The 18,352-nt window shown below is 36.5% G+C and overlaps 1 protein-coding gene across 1 annotated transcript in view; it reads left to right on the plus strand.

Moving 5' to 3' along the window:
* Window positions 1–18,352, plus strand: part of DNAH6 (dynein axonemal heavy chain 6) — a 75,324-nt gene that overhangs the window by 48,074 nt on the left and 8,898 nt on the right. Inside the window, exons 64-74 of the mRNA XM_032950246.2 lie at window positions 401–591; window positions 1,229–1,389; window positions 2,001–2,089; window positions 2,279–2,425; window positions 3,183–3,321; window positions 7,676–7,795; window positions 7,972–8,093; window positions 9,217–9,346; window positions 11,736–11,863; window positions 13,655–13,840; window positions 16,540–16,612. Of these exons, the coding sequence (XP_032806137.2) occupies window positions 401–591; window positions 1,229–1,389; window positions 2,001–2,089; window positions 2,279–2,425; window positions 3,183–3,321; window positions 7,676–7,795; window positions 7,972–8,093; window positions 9,217–9,346; window positions 11,736–11,863; window positions 13,655–13,840; window positions 16,540–16,612 (1,486 nt within the window). The remainder of the gene's footprint in view (window positions 1–400; window positions 592–1,228; window positions 1,390–2,000; window positions 2,090–2,278; window positions 2,426–3,182; window positions 3,322–7,675; window positions 7,796–7,971; window positions 8,094–9,216; window positions 9,347–11,735; window positions 11,864–13,654; window positions 13,841–16,539; window positions 16,613–18,352) is intronic.

An 18,352-nucleotide genomic window follows, 5' to 3' on the forward strand; every position in this document is an offset into this window, starting at 1 on the left:
TGGATATGTTTCATACATCATTGACCATACATTGTTGCTGTCACATGCTATTAATTTTACTGGTGTTTCTACAGTTGTATATATTTTATTAAAATACAGTTATAGATTTTTACCAATTATATTTTTACATGCTTTTGAAAAAAACATGTTTTTAGTAATCTGCGCTCTGTTGACTTTTTGCAATGCGTAAGATGCAATGTATGAGTACATTTTTTCCATGTTTCTTTTGAGTGTCTTGTATCTAACTTGTGAATTAAGCACACCATGCCATTTCCCAAACCTCACCTTCTAGTCACTTTTTTGAAGTGAGGTGTAAAGCTGCTGAAAATGTATTTGTTTGTGATGTTGGCTTCGCAGTGTTGGAAAGCATCCATGCCTGTTTTCTCATTTACACCAACAGGTGGTGTTTGCCATGACCGATTTTGTGATTGAAAACCTGGGAAAGGCCTTTATCGAGAACCCACCAGTGGACCTGGCTACCCTGTACCAGGATATGTCAGCCTCCACGCCTCTTGTGTTTGTCCTTAGCACGGGCTCTGACCCCATGGGTGCCTTTCAGCGCTTCGCCAGGGAGATGGGCTACTCAGAGAGGTAATTTACTCCTTGCAGGCACAATATGTTTATTCCATCAAGTGCAGTGTATTGATATATTAAGACCCTTTTTCTGCTACTACGTAGGTTTTTGTGGTTGTGCTGTATAGCGGCTTTGATGTTTTTTTTTCGGTTCGTACCATATGTTGTTGGGAATGATTATCTAATGTTTTACTATTCTTGGTTCTTTCGGTAAAGTCACGTAGAAGGGAAACAATAAAATAATAAAAATATAAAATAATAAAATTTTCACGACGTTTCGACTGCAACACAAGCAATCATCATCAGGTGTGAAAACCACAACAATATATATTTTTTTACTTTACTGAAAGAACCAAGAATATGAATCCCTGCAGTTATTCATATTCTTAGCTCTTTCGGTAAAGTCACGTTGAAGGGAAACAATGAAATAATATATACATTTTATTATTTTATTGTTTCCCTTCAACGTGACTTTACCGAACGAGCTAAGACTATCAAAATTTAATGTTTTGCTCTTCGTATGAACGCATGTCAGAGCTAGACCACACCGATGTTGTTGGTACAGGCCAATATGAACTTGAAAGTATATTTAAATTTAGAGTGGTGAAGCATATGCTGAGAATCTGCTCACGTTGGTGTTTTTTATTATTATCAGGGTGCACGCAATTTCACTCGGGCAGGGACAAGGCCCAATTGCGGAAAAACTCATCGAGGAAGCGGTGAAGAGTGGTGACTGGGTCTTCCTGCAGAATTGCCACCTGGCTGCTTCGTGGATGTTAGCAATGGAGGAAATCATTAAAGCACTCTCAGAACCAAGTCAGTACCATGCACTTACATAATTTATCATTGAGCACACCAAGTGAGCTTATGCCAACTGTATCTTCCAGATCATTGAGCTACTTTCTATGGGAGTTTCTGACAACATGATGTTTTGTCTTCATTGCTTGTGAAATTATAAACAATAAAGAGAATCATTCTTTAACTGCTGTGAAACAAATATCTGTCCACTTATGCAAGTGCGTGGAAAGGAATACGGATTAAGTCTATGACATGTGAAACAGTATGCCCTTCACAGTGTTTTGTGGTGCTTAACAGGTTAAAGCAGATGATATAATCAGGGTATCTGGATTACAGGCAAATGTTTCCACTATTTTTTTAACCTGTGATAAAAAAAATCCTACTCATCAAAGCAGCTTTAATATATGTTTTGAGAACTGATAAGAGCTTCCAAGTGGGCAAGCACTCCAGTCCTACTCAGAAATTTTTTTTAAAAACTCGCATCACATGGCATGCAATATAGTTTGTAATTGATTGTTACATGTAATTCATCATAATGTGGTAGTTTTGGTTTAAGTCAATATTTTAGTTATGAAGACATGTATGCATTAACAGTAATATAAAATTAACAAAGACTTATGTATTTACAGATGCCGTAATTCATCCAAATTACCGCTTATTTTTGAGTTCCATGCCAACAAGAAATTTTCCGGTCACTGTACTTCAAAACTCTGTTAAGGTACACATTTCCAAATCTGATATGTTCTCGACTTTAAAATAAATGTGCATATGTAATTTGGGGGCAAACAAATTACGATGTTGCACTTATTTATAACATTCAATTTCTTTGCTCCTGAATACACTGTTAGCCATTTAATCAGGTGACATATCACAAAGCGTACATTTTCTGTTTTTTGTGACATCACAGGTAACTAATGAGCCCCCCAAAGGACTCCGCGCGAATATTCGGCGAGCTTTCACGGAGATAACGCCAGCATTTTTTGAGAAGAATGTGCTGGGCCAGAACTGGAGGAAAATAATTTTTGGTATCTGCTTCTTCCATGCCATCATACAAGTGAGTTAATTGTCATACCCAAGATAAAGACAAAGGTCCCCCGTATAGCCTTGACATACTGTTGGGGCAAGTGCTGTTAGCGAGCACCGATGAAGGCCGGCACGGCAACACAAGGGCGTGGGTGGCCAGCACCTCGCCCTGCTGCTTTTGTCTCCCCAGTAATGATGTTCACACACTGCACCAGGTACTAATTTGAGGCTGAGTTGACCTAGGGGAGGCCCAGGACCGGTTCAGATCATTAATCATTACTGGTGTTGTCTGTGAGCGGGAATCGAACTTGGGTCGCTGGGTTTGTAGTGCAGCGCGCTAACCGCTACACTACCCCTACCACCATTATCATACCATACACACATTGTTAGAAGAGAGCTGCCCTGACTGCTTTTCACGTTTTTAGGTCAGCTACAGACGGTTTTATTGGCTCCCTTCTAGGGCACATTCTAAGACATTCGGGCACATGTCAGGGTATAAATGTAGTTGGCAGGCAATGTAGCCCAGCAAGCATCCCCCTTTATACAAATGGTTAATTTGTTTTGCTTTTCTGTATTGGTTATTGCCACAAGTAATAGTTTGCATTTTAAATATCAATGTATCAATTTTATTGCAACACTTGTCATTGTATTTTATTCAACTTTGTAGACTTTTGTAAGAAACAATGTACTCAGATTCTCTGAATCTCATACACATGGCTGCTTGGTGATTTATCACACGAACAGAACTGATTGTGTCCTGCCGCACTTAATTTTCATTTAATGACCAGGAACGGAAGAAGTTTGGTCCACTGGGATGGAACATACATTACGAGTTCAATGACAGTGATCGAGAGTGTGCCCTTCTCAACCTGAATCTCTTCTGTCAGGATGGAAGGATCCCATGGGACGCCCTTATTTATATCACTGGTTGGTTTGGTCCCTCTGCATGCTGACACCATCACTTGCCCACTTCTTTCCAACATCTACTTTGCATGTCAATGATATCTGGCATCTTAAATGGCCCATTTTTTTCGAGTGCTGTTCTTCAATTCAGGAGACCTTTTATTCTCAATCGCTGCACAATTGCACAGGCTATTAAAGACACATCTATGCTTTTTGTAAAAAAAAACTGGTTTGTTAGAAGTAAAGGAATGTATATGCCATACAGTATTAAATGTTCTCAATGTAAATATAGATTTTTGTTTATTTTAAAGTAGTGGAAAATTATAAATACAATTATGAAACAATATTAGAAACACATTTAAAAATGAGCAATGGCATAGCGCTTAGCATACTGTGTGATGAACCCAACCACCTGAGTTGGATTCCCTGGCGTAGCTAACATCAGTGGTGAGTTATAGCTGAACTAGTCCTGCTTCACACCACCCCCTTCCCCCCACCCTCCCTTTCCCCTTCACCAAGCCACATTAACCAGCAAGGTTAATTATAGTCAACAACAACCGCCATTCACCACTAAGGGGTGGTGACATCACTACGGTGCTTGTGCCAGGCTATGTGCACGTTAATTGTCGTCAGGAAACCTCCATGACCAAAATTGGTATGGGGAGGCCTTCATAAAGCAATGGATGGACAAAAGGCTCTAAATTATTATTTATTATGAATGTGTACACTTACTGTATCTGCAGAGGTGTCTCCATTGGTATGAAATATGTTTAGATTGTATGAAATTGAGTGGAAAAGGATTTATGTTCAAATGACCTAGCAATCTTTCCTTCAAGTCTCGTGTTTACGTGTTGAAGCCTCTATTGCAGTCCCTTAATAATGCATTGCACAGTACACTTGCCTGCAGATGTTAAAGTTGACATTACATTGCGTGTATTGGCATCTTTTAAATTGTCCAGCAACAACAGGCAATGTTTTCCTTAATAAAGAATAATCCTATTGACAATGCAAACCAATGTATTGCACTGCAATGAAATTTAGTGAATATGCATACCTAAACATTTTATATTAAGCAATATATAGTGAGTTGCTTAGAGTGTGTCTAATTTATCAAATCAAACGGCATTGATTAACATTAACACCTGCTGAAGCTGCTTAATATGCTGTGCATGATGATTAAATTATATCAACACTGTAACATTAAAGTGGAATATATTAAATCTAAGCCAGTTTTATATTATAATCGGATATTTGTTTTGATGCACACTTGAATTTTAAGTAAGAAATTGCCGTGCTTTTTTTTTGCCCCATGCACTAGAAACAGTAGGAGGTGGTGACTTACTGCTGCCTGAAATATTATGATTTGTAATCGGAACACAGCTGGGTGCTAGCATAAAATGACGTGATTAAAATTATAACAAGGCAACAAATCTGAAAAAAGAATATGTTTAACATTATGTATGGCATATTTGAAAACAATGTATTAAACAATAGTTTGGTTCATACTGCATGGCAAAAATGTGCCATCATAATTCAAAGAGCAATATTTTATTCATACATCTGTACACTAAGCCTGTCTCAGACACGATGGGGACTCTTGGCAGCATTTAGTGGTGAATTAATGTTATATTGCGTGTCTGTGTATGTGTTTGCAACAAAATTGTGGCATGAATCATTTATGCAAGTAATAACATTGTTTAATGCTGCACATGGGTGAACTTTGGTTGAGATGGATTGCCCCTTACTGTGAGGCTGTGAGCTGGATGTGTAGACCTGTCTAAAGTTAAACCTTCAACGGTTGACGTTTTTAAATTAGGTGTAATCCTCTGTACTACTTAGGCATTCTGTGTGAAGTACAATATAATTACACTAGCTTTCTTAATATATTTGTCCAGTGAAAAAATGGTAAGATAGAATACAATTTTAAGTCTAAATAATATTGTGGAAAACTCGAAAGTACATTTTGGATTTCAGAGGATATGAACACATTTGTGGAGGTTAATAGAGGGAAACTGCTTGCATTTCTATACGGATAAGCATTGGTTTTGAGACAAAATAAACATTAAGTTAAGTCATCTAATTTTCTGCTATGACGCTTGCAGCATCTGTTGGTTGGTTCACAACCACTTGACATATTTCTCGAGGACACCAATTGACCTTTAACACTATACTGATACTATTATGTTGGCCTTTTGTCTGTAATAAAATATACCATGGCAGCAACTAAAGCCAATCTCATGTAGAAAGGTATGGCTGCTGTAAGGTTTCCTAAATTATACTAGCACTTAAACTTTATTTATTTCAGACCTCACAGCATGACATATCTCACTTGTAGACTTTAATTTTGGATGCCACATGTGTTGGCTTGTGATAAAGGAAACGTGGTAATATTGCTGCATTTCGTATCTTTAAAATTCTAAGTAGGCTGACACTTGTGACAAGTAGATTTATGTTATGGTTCTAAATGCTCGTATCGTACCATGTGTGTAACAAATCTTGTCCTCTTTTTAATGAAATATTGTCATGCCTCAAATATTGAATTTGTATAGAGCTCTCCTGACATAATCTGTCATTTAATATTCACGTTTGAATGTTTCTGAGTCATTTATTATAGAGCGACTATATGCCATTATATTTATCATAATTTTTCATTGTTAAAGAACAGTTAGTGAACAGATGAACATGTTTTATTACAAAACCTATCTACCAAGACATTCCAAGTGTTTAGGAACATGGGCAATAGCAGCATGTCCCTGCAGTTGATTTAAAGTGGCTTCGGAGCAGTTTTTACCATTATGTCTCAATTTATTTGGTTTATTATGTAGTTGTGTATGCATTTTTGCACGTTTTATGGATTCACAAATCATAAAAAAAATGTAAGACATTCCCAGCAAAACATTTTTTCGGGGGTATTTTAAGTGAAAGTTTATGTTTAATGGCATTAAAATATACATATTTTTGGGGAAATAATTCTCCATTGTTTTTATGAACGCCAGAGCAATGCCAGTGATCTGCACAGGTAGAATGCTTGCTAGTGTGCATTCGAGGTTGTGGCAGAGTGCTTCAAGGGTCTGTTGGCTGCGCCAAAGTACTGAGCCAGCAACACCACACGCCCCGAGGGCAAACGAGAAAAAGAATGACGTTGAATTTTCTACTTGGTCTGCACGAGATTTCCATATGCGGAAAATGTGATGGCCTCAGCTTTGTCACCGATGGCAGCACAAAACACAAAAATCCGTGAATGTGTTTTTGCGCTTGATTTATACTTGGCTTTGAGAGTACATTAAGAGGACAGATCAGCAAACCCTATTATGTTTATCCGCGTTCTTTAGATGCTGGGGTAAGGATCATTAAAAAGTATTTTTGTTTAAAGGCACATTACCTTGGTTTGATCTTTCCCTAACTGTCTTTGCTCATGCATAGCTGCTTAGTGAGTGACAGAGGGGGAAAAAATACGGATTTTGTAATATTTTTATACTTTAACTCTGGATGATCACGTGAGCAGCAACAATTGACCTTTGTCATGAGTGTTGATCATTACTAACAGTTATAATTTTCAATACTTTCCAAAACAACCCATTTATCTTCAAACTGCCCTAAGTCATCAGTGGTTTTGATATTCTACATAATGACTGGTTACTCAGGATAAAAAAAAAATGTTCACGTCCAACTTTCGATAATACATTTTCAGTTAATGTTTTGGGATTCCATCCTGCTGTGTCTTTTATGAGAAACTAATTTCACTGCCACTTCTTATTTATACATCAAACTATGTTACGAGGTGACTTGTAAATACGTTGCTATATATAAATGCACAGCTCTGCCAGTAACTTTGCATAATTAACCAGTCCACATAATATATTTTCTAAAGTAAGGCATAAGTGAATTGTGACTATGATGGCATTAAATATTAACATTTGGGATGTTGTGAGATTAACATAGACTAGCAGGCATCACTAATAGGTTGCAGTTCTTCATATAAAATTGTAATGCAAAGCAGCATTATCTTTTAATTGTGACACTCATGTCGTAATATTAAAGGCAATGTCATATAATTAGAGTTTTTACATTTATACCCCTTCATATATTTTTTATATTTTGATCTTAACTATTTTAACAAAATTTGTAAATGTTTTACTGTAATATCCATTCAATTTCCACAACATTGTACTTCGCTTTACGCAATGTAAACTTGCGATCCTTTGACTGACCACTGCTGAAATAATCGAAATGGGTAAAATTATCTCAATGTGGGCACAACTCCACATACACACCCATGCAAACAATGTATATAGAAAACAATGCTTATTGCTTATATTCCTTACCATTGTATTACTTCATAGCTGTGGTTATGTCTGTCCACATAATGACTGTGCAGGAGAAATCACGTATGGAGGTAGAGTGACGGATTCTTGGGACCAGCGTTGCCTTCGCACCATCCTCAAGCGCTTCTTCTCTCCAAAAACACTTGAGCCTGGCTACCTCTACTCTACGTCAGGTTAGATTGTTTTTGCGAGGCAATTTATATTGCTGATAAGGATTTCTTGTAGCCTACAAATAGTAAATACTGCCTCTGTTTTTGACTAACATTTGGAAATGTATCCTTGTAGTATTGTAATGTTTGAGACCGTTTTCTGATATGTTTTGTATGTGGACTTGCGTTTACTTTTGTAGGCATTTACTACGCCTCTGAAGAAAAAACACTGCAGGATCACAAAGATTACATTGAGAACTTGCCACTGAATGATGACCCAGAGATATTTGGCATGCATGAGAATGCCAATCTGGCCTTCCAGGTATGATGGAAGAAATAGTGAATATCACGTACCATATCGGGCGGCAGGGTGGTAACACCTGTGCCTCACAGGAAAAGTGCTTGGGTTCGACTCGGGTGCCTTCCTGTGTGGAGTTTGTATGTTCTCCCCCTGTTCTACATTGATTTATCTGAGTTATTTGGTTACCTCCCATGGTTAAAATAAACATGCACTGTAACTGGTATTGGCTAAACATTCGAGAATTGCCTGCGGATTGCTCAATTGGGATTACACATAGCTGCATAGCCCCCTACTTTGAAACATTTTCAGGACCGAGACTCAGTGAGGCTTCCCTGGGTAAACACATACTATATAAATAATAAACATATATTTCATGTATTCTTGCCATGCTTATATAAGGGCTGCCGTTGAAAAGAGCTTATGAGCTCAATGGGCCTTACCCAAAGTAAATACGTTGACTGACTGATTAGGGGAACTGCTTGTATCAGGAGCTCAATGTTCACCAAAGACTTCTGATGAAAAGCACTGACGTGTGTGTTACGTCGTCTATTCTTGGTCCACATGCCACATCAAGCTTCTTAAAGTTGATGTTCACAGCAGAACATCTTGAGCATTCAAACATAGCAAATGGATGATGAGAGATAACATAAGACTATCAAGTTTCAATTCACTAAGGTGAAATTAAAAAAACCTTATTTTTTCATCCTGTAGTACAATGTTCTTATTCAGTATGTGTCGTATCTTATATTTGTAACGGCATTATTAACAGGATTGGTGCAATTCTTTGGAGAGTATGCAGACATGAAATGACAGATTGGATCTTATTTTAAGTAAAAATGTTCTGCCTTGGGAATATATAGCAAAACTTTAAAATCCTATAATATTTAGAACAAATTCAAACGTATGAGGTTTATATTTCGTCAAGTACATTGCATTTAAAATTTTCAATGTATTTTGTTACATTTTTTTAAATATAAATCGATGTGGGAGGTCATTGCAAAGCATATTTTGAGATTTTGCTTAAAAGAAGACAAATAAATCTTCCATGTTCTGAAAGAACCTTACATTTTGCAGTTATAGGCTGTAAATCAATCTTAAGTTGTGTAAACACTTCATATTTACTTGCGGCCGTGTGGTTTTCCAGCGACAAGAGACTGGCACTTTGGTGAAGACAATTTTGGAGGTGCAGCCCCGATCATCTGGCCAAGGGGCGGGCACTAGCAACGATGAGATTGTGAAAGAGCTCGCCGACTCTATCTTAGCCAAGCTTCCAGGTATAAACACATTCTTTGCTCACAATTGTAAATGCAATACAACTACAATACTATTTGTACGTACGTATGTTTAACTTTTTTTCGCACCCTTCGTAGCCAACCATGCTAATCAGAGGTGTGAGTTTTATAGCACCGAAATACAATTGTTTTTTTAGATGCTGCACAGCTTTGAAAATATTGTACGTCGTGAGAGTATTATTTAAAATATATAGGTGTTAATATAAATCATATATATCCGTGTGCTTGATATATATTTTTTACAGAGTAGACAACACTTTAATGCAAATTATTTCTTATGCAACTCAAATATGATGGGGCTTCAATCTGAATTAACACCTGCATTTTGAAGTATGGACACTAATAGCTCCGTGCCAGTCCAAATTGCAGGAGAAGCATAAGCGAAAGTGACCTCTTTTCATGCATAGATTGATTGAGGTTGAAGTAAAAGTAATTTTTTTTTGAGTGGGAATACAGGCAATAGGAATAAATGAGGCAATAGAGGTGATTACATATATTTTGCCATGGATACATTCTTATTTTTTCGTGCTTGACCAATGCTCAGCAATGATACATATTTTATTGTGAAATATTACCATAGTGCCATGCCTGATGGATTTCTCACAATATGCATCGTAAATTGCCGTCCCTCAAAAAAGTATACATGCCATCAATGATCAATGTGGAGGATGAGATTTTACAAACCCCCAGAGATATAACAGGAGCCAGTCTTGTATGTAACAGGGCAGTCTCGGAATGAATAATGGTAGGCAACCATCAATAGGTCAAAGTTCTTGCCCTCCATTGTTGAAGAATAAGTAATGATACCTTTATACATAGCATGTCAAAAGAGGCTCATTACCTTGTATGGATTCTTCTCTTACCAGGTTGATTATACTGCCCTATCGCATTCAAGACATACCGCATGACAATGTTAAATGTAATAATCATTCATGTCATGCTGGGATACTGCGATTTGATATTACACCATCTTAACTGGTGTAAGGTTATAGTTGCCCTTAAATATCATTGTACATTGCAGTTTTTTACATGCATATGTATGTATGTTTAAGGTACTTAGTCCAGACCTATCAACACCTTTTAATGAAGTACTATTACTGCTTCCACTATTAAGTAATGACATTACCTTGGAAGCACATCTTTCCAATGTTGTGAATTGGAATTTGAATTGCAAATGAAATAGGTCGCCTGGTCACTTTTATTCAAGTATGCTGAAAGCATTGTAATATAAATTTTATCTTATCTACATGCCTTGTTATCATCAACTGTTCTTCAGATATATTTATTTAGCATTTTTATACTCATGAAACTTGAATACCATACTTACATAAGGTCGAATATCCTCAGCTTCTCCAAATGTTTAAATGAGTGTGTAACTTTTGTTTCAATGATTAAGAAGAGAATCAGAGGAAAAAAAATGTTACATGTGATTTTACAAAAAAAATGTTGTGGAATAAATGATTTGTTATTGTGCAAGTACATTTGAATAAAATACTGACTTACAGTGGTGTGCTACATGAGAGGTGCATTGATATATTTGTCTGCAAGGGTGATAACAGTAGCATTAAGATGCTTTCAATGTTGCTGTTTTAATTTCACGCAGAATTATTGTTACAGGAATCAGGTCTATAGCTGGCAAACCTTGCAAAATGTCAATCCTTCTAAAAGGCAATTACCTCAAAATCTATTTTTCAGCATTGAATCCTAAGGTCATTCAAAAAAACTTCCATTTGGAGTTACTTAAATTAAATTAGATGACCTTTATGATAGATTAAAGATTTATATATATAAAACAACTCCTGGGTTTATCTTTTACTGATGTTGAGCCATGCCATTCTTTCCAACCCCTTTTATTTTCCCTATATATTTTATATACGTGAGTTGGTTGAACAGTATATTCGTGAGCTAATGTAAATAACACGACACATACATCCCTTGAGTGTCGCACACACGCATCTTCTCGAAATAATCTCTCCTCATGGTTGCACGTGTTCTATCGGTGGATGAATTTGTATGTTTCATTTCCACAACCAAATGTTGTACCGTTTTACTAATGTCTTCCAAAAACTGAGACTCAAGCTGACACCAGCTTTTAGAGTGTGAAAGTGCCCTTTAAAAGGTAGAGTAGTCACCGATTTAACAGCACAGAAGTTATTTTTTAAGGAATACATTACTTCAGCTGCTGGACAGACAATACATATCATTCCATTGGAGGTGACATTGTTTTGAGAAATAACATATGCTTAGATATTTCTAACACATCAGGGTCGAACATATCCACTTGCTTTTGAGGCTCACTCTTATGCACCTTTTGTAATTATCCATATGAGCCAGATGTTGTGATGTCTGTCACTGGATTTTGTTAAAACAGAGATATTGGACATGGAAGGTGCAATGGAAAGTCTATTTACCCGGGATGAGAAGGGACGGATCAACTCCCTGACGACGGTGCTGGAACAGGAGGTGGATCGATTCAACACCTTACTTCAAGTCATCCGGGTACGCACTTGTACATCCTTCTCTCCTTGTGCAAAAAAAAACTTTTTGCATGTGCTTTCCAAAGAAACATGAAAAGAGTTATTTCGTAGCATGCTCTCGGGAACTGTTCTTCATTGAGTAATGTTTGGAAACTTGAGTTGAGGAAAAAAAACGGGCATTTTAGGTATCTATCTATCTATCATGTAAAAAAAAGCGTGAGTAGAATATTTAGACATTATCTTTTGTATAAAATATGTAACATTCCATTTTTTTTCTGGTATTTTATGATTCAAATAAATCTTCGTCATGATTCCTTATTTTTGCAAGAGATGTAAGTTCAACCGCATGTCATACATTATCTGCAGTGCGTGTTATACTACATTCAGCACCCCAACAACAAAAAGTTGGTGGAACTCTCTATCATTTGTAATGTTATACATTCCTCACACCCATTCATATACTTTGTCACCTATAACTTACGTCCATTATGAAAAGCTTGAGAATGAAACTGCAGGATTGCCTTGCGAGTCACGTGGGGAGATGAAAGCAAGGGAAAGAGAAGAGAGGGGATGTTTGGAGAGTGGAGGGGAAAAGTCATTGGTTCCCTACAATTACCACCCCAGTCACTTCATATCTCGTCTGTCACCCTGCTCTCTTCCCGACAGGGCAGCTGGGAAATCAATGTTGACAGAGATTAAAGCAGGAGAAATAACGTCTCTTTTCTAGCATCCTAAAGAGCAGTGGTGTTGCCCTCGCACAACGCTCACAAGCAGGGTGCTTATATTCTTGGTTCTTTCGGTAAAGTCACGTTGAAGGGAAACAATAAAATAATATGTATTTTATTATTTTATTGTTTCCCATCAACGTCACTTTTATCGAAAGAACCAAGAATATGAATCACTGCAGTCACGAAAGCTTTAAATCAAAATTTAAGCAGGGTGCTGTTTATTCTCCTAGGCCTGGTTATTGTTGTCAGTTTATCCTACTGACACAATTTCATAGAGTAAAAAAAAACTTGTATACAGTGTCCAGTAACTTCTCATGTGTTTTACCCTTTTATTTTATTTACACATTTAAGTTATTTTAAAGCAAAGTGTTTTGCTTCACTTTATCCATTATTATGCAGCAAAAATGGATGAATTGAGGTGACTGCATCACCTAAGCACTTTGTTTTATTTGGCATAATTATGTTATTTTAGGATAGGCAATGCATTTATGTCGAACTTTTGCACCGTACGTAGCCAACCGTGCTAATCGGAGGTACGGGGGAAGGACAACAAACTAAATACACAACGCAATTCTAAAGAACAAAAACTATTTTAAAGAAAATTAACAACAAGTAGACATCCAGAACATAGAAAAGGAGCATCATGATCGGGTTAAATCTACTTCTAAAGAAAAACAAGTTATCCTCAGAAGTACCTCATTGTAAATGTTAAATTAGATGCTGTTCTGTCACACAAAACACAAAATTTATAATGAACTATTGCAGCTACCATCGATAACGTGATGATGATCGTGATATTTTCTGATGTTGGTATTATAATGATTCTCGTATGCTGTTTGAAGGATTGTTTGTAGGAGATTGATTGTAAGATAATGTAATAGAAAATAACGCTGCAAAAATTCCCTACCAATAAATTCTGCCATTTTTCCATGAAAAGGTTTCCTTGTGTAAGGGTGTTATAATGAACTAATTCGGGAATATTGTTGTGTTTTCATCCAATGAAATGAAATATTCACATTTTGTAAAACGCACTTAGCTTCACGTGAGCGCTGACAGTTATTTGTTTGTGCTTGTGCCTTCTGCAGAGTTCCCTGCACACCCTTAAGAAAGCGATAGCCGGCTTTGTGGTGATGTCGGAGGAGATGGAGAAGATTTACAACAGTTTCCTCAATAGCCAAGTGCCAGTGCTGTGGAGTGACAATGCATACCCATCCCTCAAGCCATTGGGCGGTTGGGTGAAGGACCTGGCTTTGCGAACCACATTTATTGATGTAAGGCTGACAAATTTTGATTTACAGCTTTCGTGACTGCAGGGATTCATATTCTTGGTTCTTTCGGTAAAGTCACGTTGAAGGGAAACAAAAAGTATATATATATAAAACAATAAAATTCTCACGATTGTTTCGACTGCAACACAAGCAATCATCATCACCTGATGATGACTGCAACACAAGCAATCATCATCAGGTGATGAGGGGATGATGATTGCTTGTGTTGCAGTCGAAACGTCGTGAGAATTTTATTTTTACCTACGTGACTTTACCGAATAGAACCAAAGAGTATGGATCCTTGCAGTCACGAAAGCTTCAAATCTAGAAGATAATTTTATTGTTTTATACATATTTTTTGTTGTTGTTTCCCTTCTACGTGACTTTACCGAAAGAACCAAGAATATGTAAGGCTGACACTTTACAAATATGTTTGTTTTTTGCAAAGTCTGAAGTGTTTTTAATGAAATTAAGATTTTTTTACGATATTACATGTTTTATGAATTTCCCAATCATAGAGACTGTTCTGTGGTTGGGTGTTCTGTATTATACATGAACAAGTTTCATGTTTTGAATTTGAATGAAAACTGTTTTTGTTTGTGAATTATTCAAAATACGAGAGCTTCATCAATGATGAGAGTCAGTGCAATGTAATGTGAACAGTGGTCCTGTTGTTGAAAACCAGTTTCAATTTCAGACTTCTAATGCACCTTGTATTCTTCCTCCCAAGGGAAGATTCTATTAAAATTCAGTATCAGGTGCTGTGTCTGGCTTCTTTAGGGAAAAGCAGCTGCTAAATTCTGAAACGAGCCCTACCTAACCATGATTTTACAAAGAAACCGCAGTGTTACAATAATTAAGCTTCAGATAAATATTGCTAAAATGTAATATATATTTTGATACTCACTTGTTTTTATCAATTGCGTTATACAATGCCCGACAGAATTTCTTGTTAAGAAGATTTTTTTAATTCATAGGAATATCCTGTAAAACATGTTTTTACATACCATATAATTGGTTCATTAATAGTTTTGCAGTCAATCGTTGCCACATTCGCAAATGTTTACTGGATTTTAATTGGTGCCTTGGGTACACTTTTTGTTTTCTGCCAATATGTTCAAAAGTACTTGAGATATAAATTATTCAGAGGATCTAACCCACATTGAAATCTAATTTATTCTTCATAAATTACAAATTAACAGACAAGAGTTATTGCTGGATTAACTAGAAAGTCTTCAATATATCATTTTTCACAGCGCTGTGAGATTAATGGTGATATACTGTAGTTGGTTATTACATCGCAGGATTGCAGGAGATGGTAGCAGTTTGGGGATGCCTCCATCCAGCAATGGATTTACCATGCCTGATAATGACACGATAGTTGGTATTGGAGTTTTTATTTTGAAATTGTTAAAATGATATTGCCATGCTACTTATAATACAAATTGCATTCATATAGAATTTAGATGTGGCCACATCTCAAGATGCTGTACAGATGTAGTAAGAATATTCATTCTAAAGGCAGCCAGGAGGGAAGGTCTTGAGCTTGGACTTGAAGAGGGGCATTGGGGTCGACAGCATGGAGGGTTGAGAGAAGGGAGCTCCAGACATAGGGCTAGCAGAGGAGAATGAGTGACATCCCACTGAGTGAAGTTTGACTGGGGGCTTTGAAACATCATATTGGTTGTCTGAGAGAACTATGGGATAGGGGTAGAGTGAGATGAGAAGAATGAAATAAGCAGTTGTAAGTTCATGGAGGATGTTGAGGATGGAAAGATAATTCTTTAAATTGATCTGGGAATGGATTGTGGCTCATTGGGTGCATAGGAGTACTTGGGTGATATGGTCTTTATATGGGTGTGGGACTTGGGGAGGCTGCAGAGGAGAGAGTTGCAGTTGTCCAATCGGGATGTTATGAAGGTGTCTATGGTGTTTCATTGGCACCTGGGGTAAGGAAATATGAGATGTGGCCTAGATGGAGGTATGATGTCCTGCAGAGATGTGTGGGAAGAAAACAGGAGCTCAGGATCAATTACAGCCCCAACGTTTTGCAGATTCTTTATATACAAGAGTGATCTTTTTGCCGATTAGGAGTACTTCTGTTTTGGCATCATTTAGCTGGAGCGCCTTAGCACCAACCCAAGAAGAAACCATATCAAAGTTGGATGTGAGAGTGGATGGCAAGGCCATCTTTTGAAGTATTACTACATTACATGGTGGAAACAAAATTGCAGCTGATTTTTACATACAAAATGTTAATTGCCATTTTTCTAAAGTTATTGAAATGCATATTTGCAAAGAGTGCTGTGTTTACTTATGTGTTTACAATGTTAAGATCAAACCCTTGCTATTTTCAATGGTATGGTAACATTTCCATGGAAAGAGAGACACTGAGGTTTGTCAGAGAGAGTAATTTACAATCACTAACTGCCTTTTTCTCTGGAGTCCATCCAGACCAGTATCTCTAAGACATATCGTAAGGCAGTGGATTGAGGTTAGCAGGAGTCATTGTTTGATAAGGTATTTTTTTACTGCTCACTTACCATTCATCCAAAACGCAAATGGATTTCGGAAAGGTGGTTGATGGCTATCAGCTTTGGAAATGTGCAATGTGGCTGCATTTTAATTCACTGCAACATACTTTTCTTCCATTTTTTTCAGTTTATCCATCTTGGTTGACTATGTTTACCTTATTCTCCTAGGCCTGGATAAAGACCGGACCACCCAAGTCTTTTTGGATATCTGGATTTTTCTTCCCACAAGGATTTTTGACAGGTATCGGAAAAGAATATGTTTAACTTATTTTCATCGATAACATTTTCATTATGATACCATATACTAAGAGGTTAAAAATAATTTCACATTCACTGCACATCTCTCTCACCACATAATTACCATACAGTACAATATAGTTTCAATAAAGTACTGCCAAAAAATGTATACTTTTGCTTCGGAAATTGTATGAAAAATGTTAATTAATCAATAATTATTGTTAGGTCATGCACTTTATTCACATTAATGATGCAAAAAGTAAAATTATCCTCTGAAAATAGACAGCTAAATATTACTAAAATAACAGTAGTTGTATTGGCATCAAGGCTACACATATTGCAGCCAAGCATTCCAAGACTTGTATCAATTGGTCATGTAAATTATGCATTTCTGCAGAGAGTTGCAATGCAAGGTGGTTTCACTATCATTTTGGTTTGACTCTGCTGTAAAATGGTGTCACATTGGGTCCACATGATGTCACCTTGCAGAGTCCACTAGACAAATAAGGACGATTGCATACATCGAATCACATTCATTCTGCTCCCAATGTTGAGTATTCAGATAATGAAATAGCTCTTTTGATAAGATTTCAGCGCTTGTGGAAAATATGTTTTATTGTAAAATAAGTAAACAATGAATTATCTGTGCACTGTATAGCTTTGCTTGCCCATCGCCACATGTATAACGTCTTGTTGTAACTGCTCTCTCGCTGGTTCAGCAGTTCCACTGCTGGATTATTTTTTTCCGCCTGAGGACGACCGCTTGTGTTGCGATCGAAACGTCGCGATATATTATTTTTTGTTTTATTTTATTTTTCTACCTACGTGACATTACCGAAAGAACCAAAGAGTAGTCCATTGATGTATTATAAAAAAAAGTATGCAAAGTTAAGTATAAAGATAATATTAGTTTCTATGTTGTCCTTTTCTAATAAATGTATTCTTTTGATTTAAAGCTTTCGTGACTGCAGTAATTCATATTCTTAGTTTTTTCGGTAAAGTCACGTTGAAGGGAAACAACAAAATAATAAAATATATATAAAACAATAAAAAAATTCTCACGACGTTTCGACCATAACTCAAATGGTCGTCTTCAGGTGTGTTGGTTTGCATAAATTAATTTTTAAACGGCGCATTTATTTACAGAATATAGATGGACTAGTCCTAAATAAACTGCCAAATCGTTGCGCGTGGCGCTAACGTTTTTTTTATAAATAAATAAATGCGCCGTTTAAAAATAAATTTATGCAAACCAACACACCTGAAGACGATCATTTGAGTTATGGTCGAAACGTCGTGAGAATTTTTTATTGTTTTATATATATTTTATTATTTTGTTGTTTCCCTTCAACGTGACTTTACCGAAAAAACTAAGAATATAAATGTATTCTTTTTCTACCATTTTCCTGTGTTGTTGATTATCGTTGATATATTGCTGTGAGATGTAAACGAGATCATCTTACACCGTCTGAGCAATCGGTGTGAGTGATTGTGTCGACATGAAATTATTAGGATACACAATAGAGCTTTAACGTATTCATATGATATAATTTTTATGCTCATTTGTATATTGTGTAAAGGCTATTATTTACAATGTTCATTGTGTTTAAGTCATCATATAGAACAACAAAGCCGGTTGTGCATTCAATATAGTATGTATTAAACAGTCAAATTATATTTAATGATAAATGTGTGCTACTTATGCATAATATAAGAATAATCTTTTAAATATTTTCCATATTGA

The sequence above is a fragment of the Petromyzon marinus genome, chromosome 1 (assembly GCF_048934315.1).
Source record: "Petromyzon marinus isolate PM22_M1 ecotype Great Lakes invasive population chromosome 1, UKy_Petmar_22M1.pri1.0, whole genome shotgun sequence".
Lineage (NCBI taxonomy): Eukaryota > Metazoa > Chordata > Hyperoartia > Petromyzontiformes > Petromyzontidae > Petromyzon > Petromyzon marinus.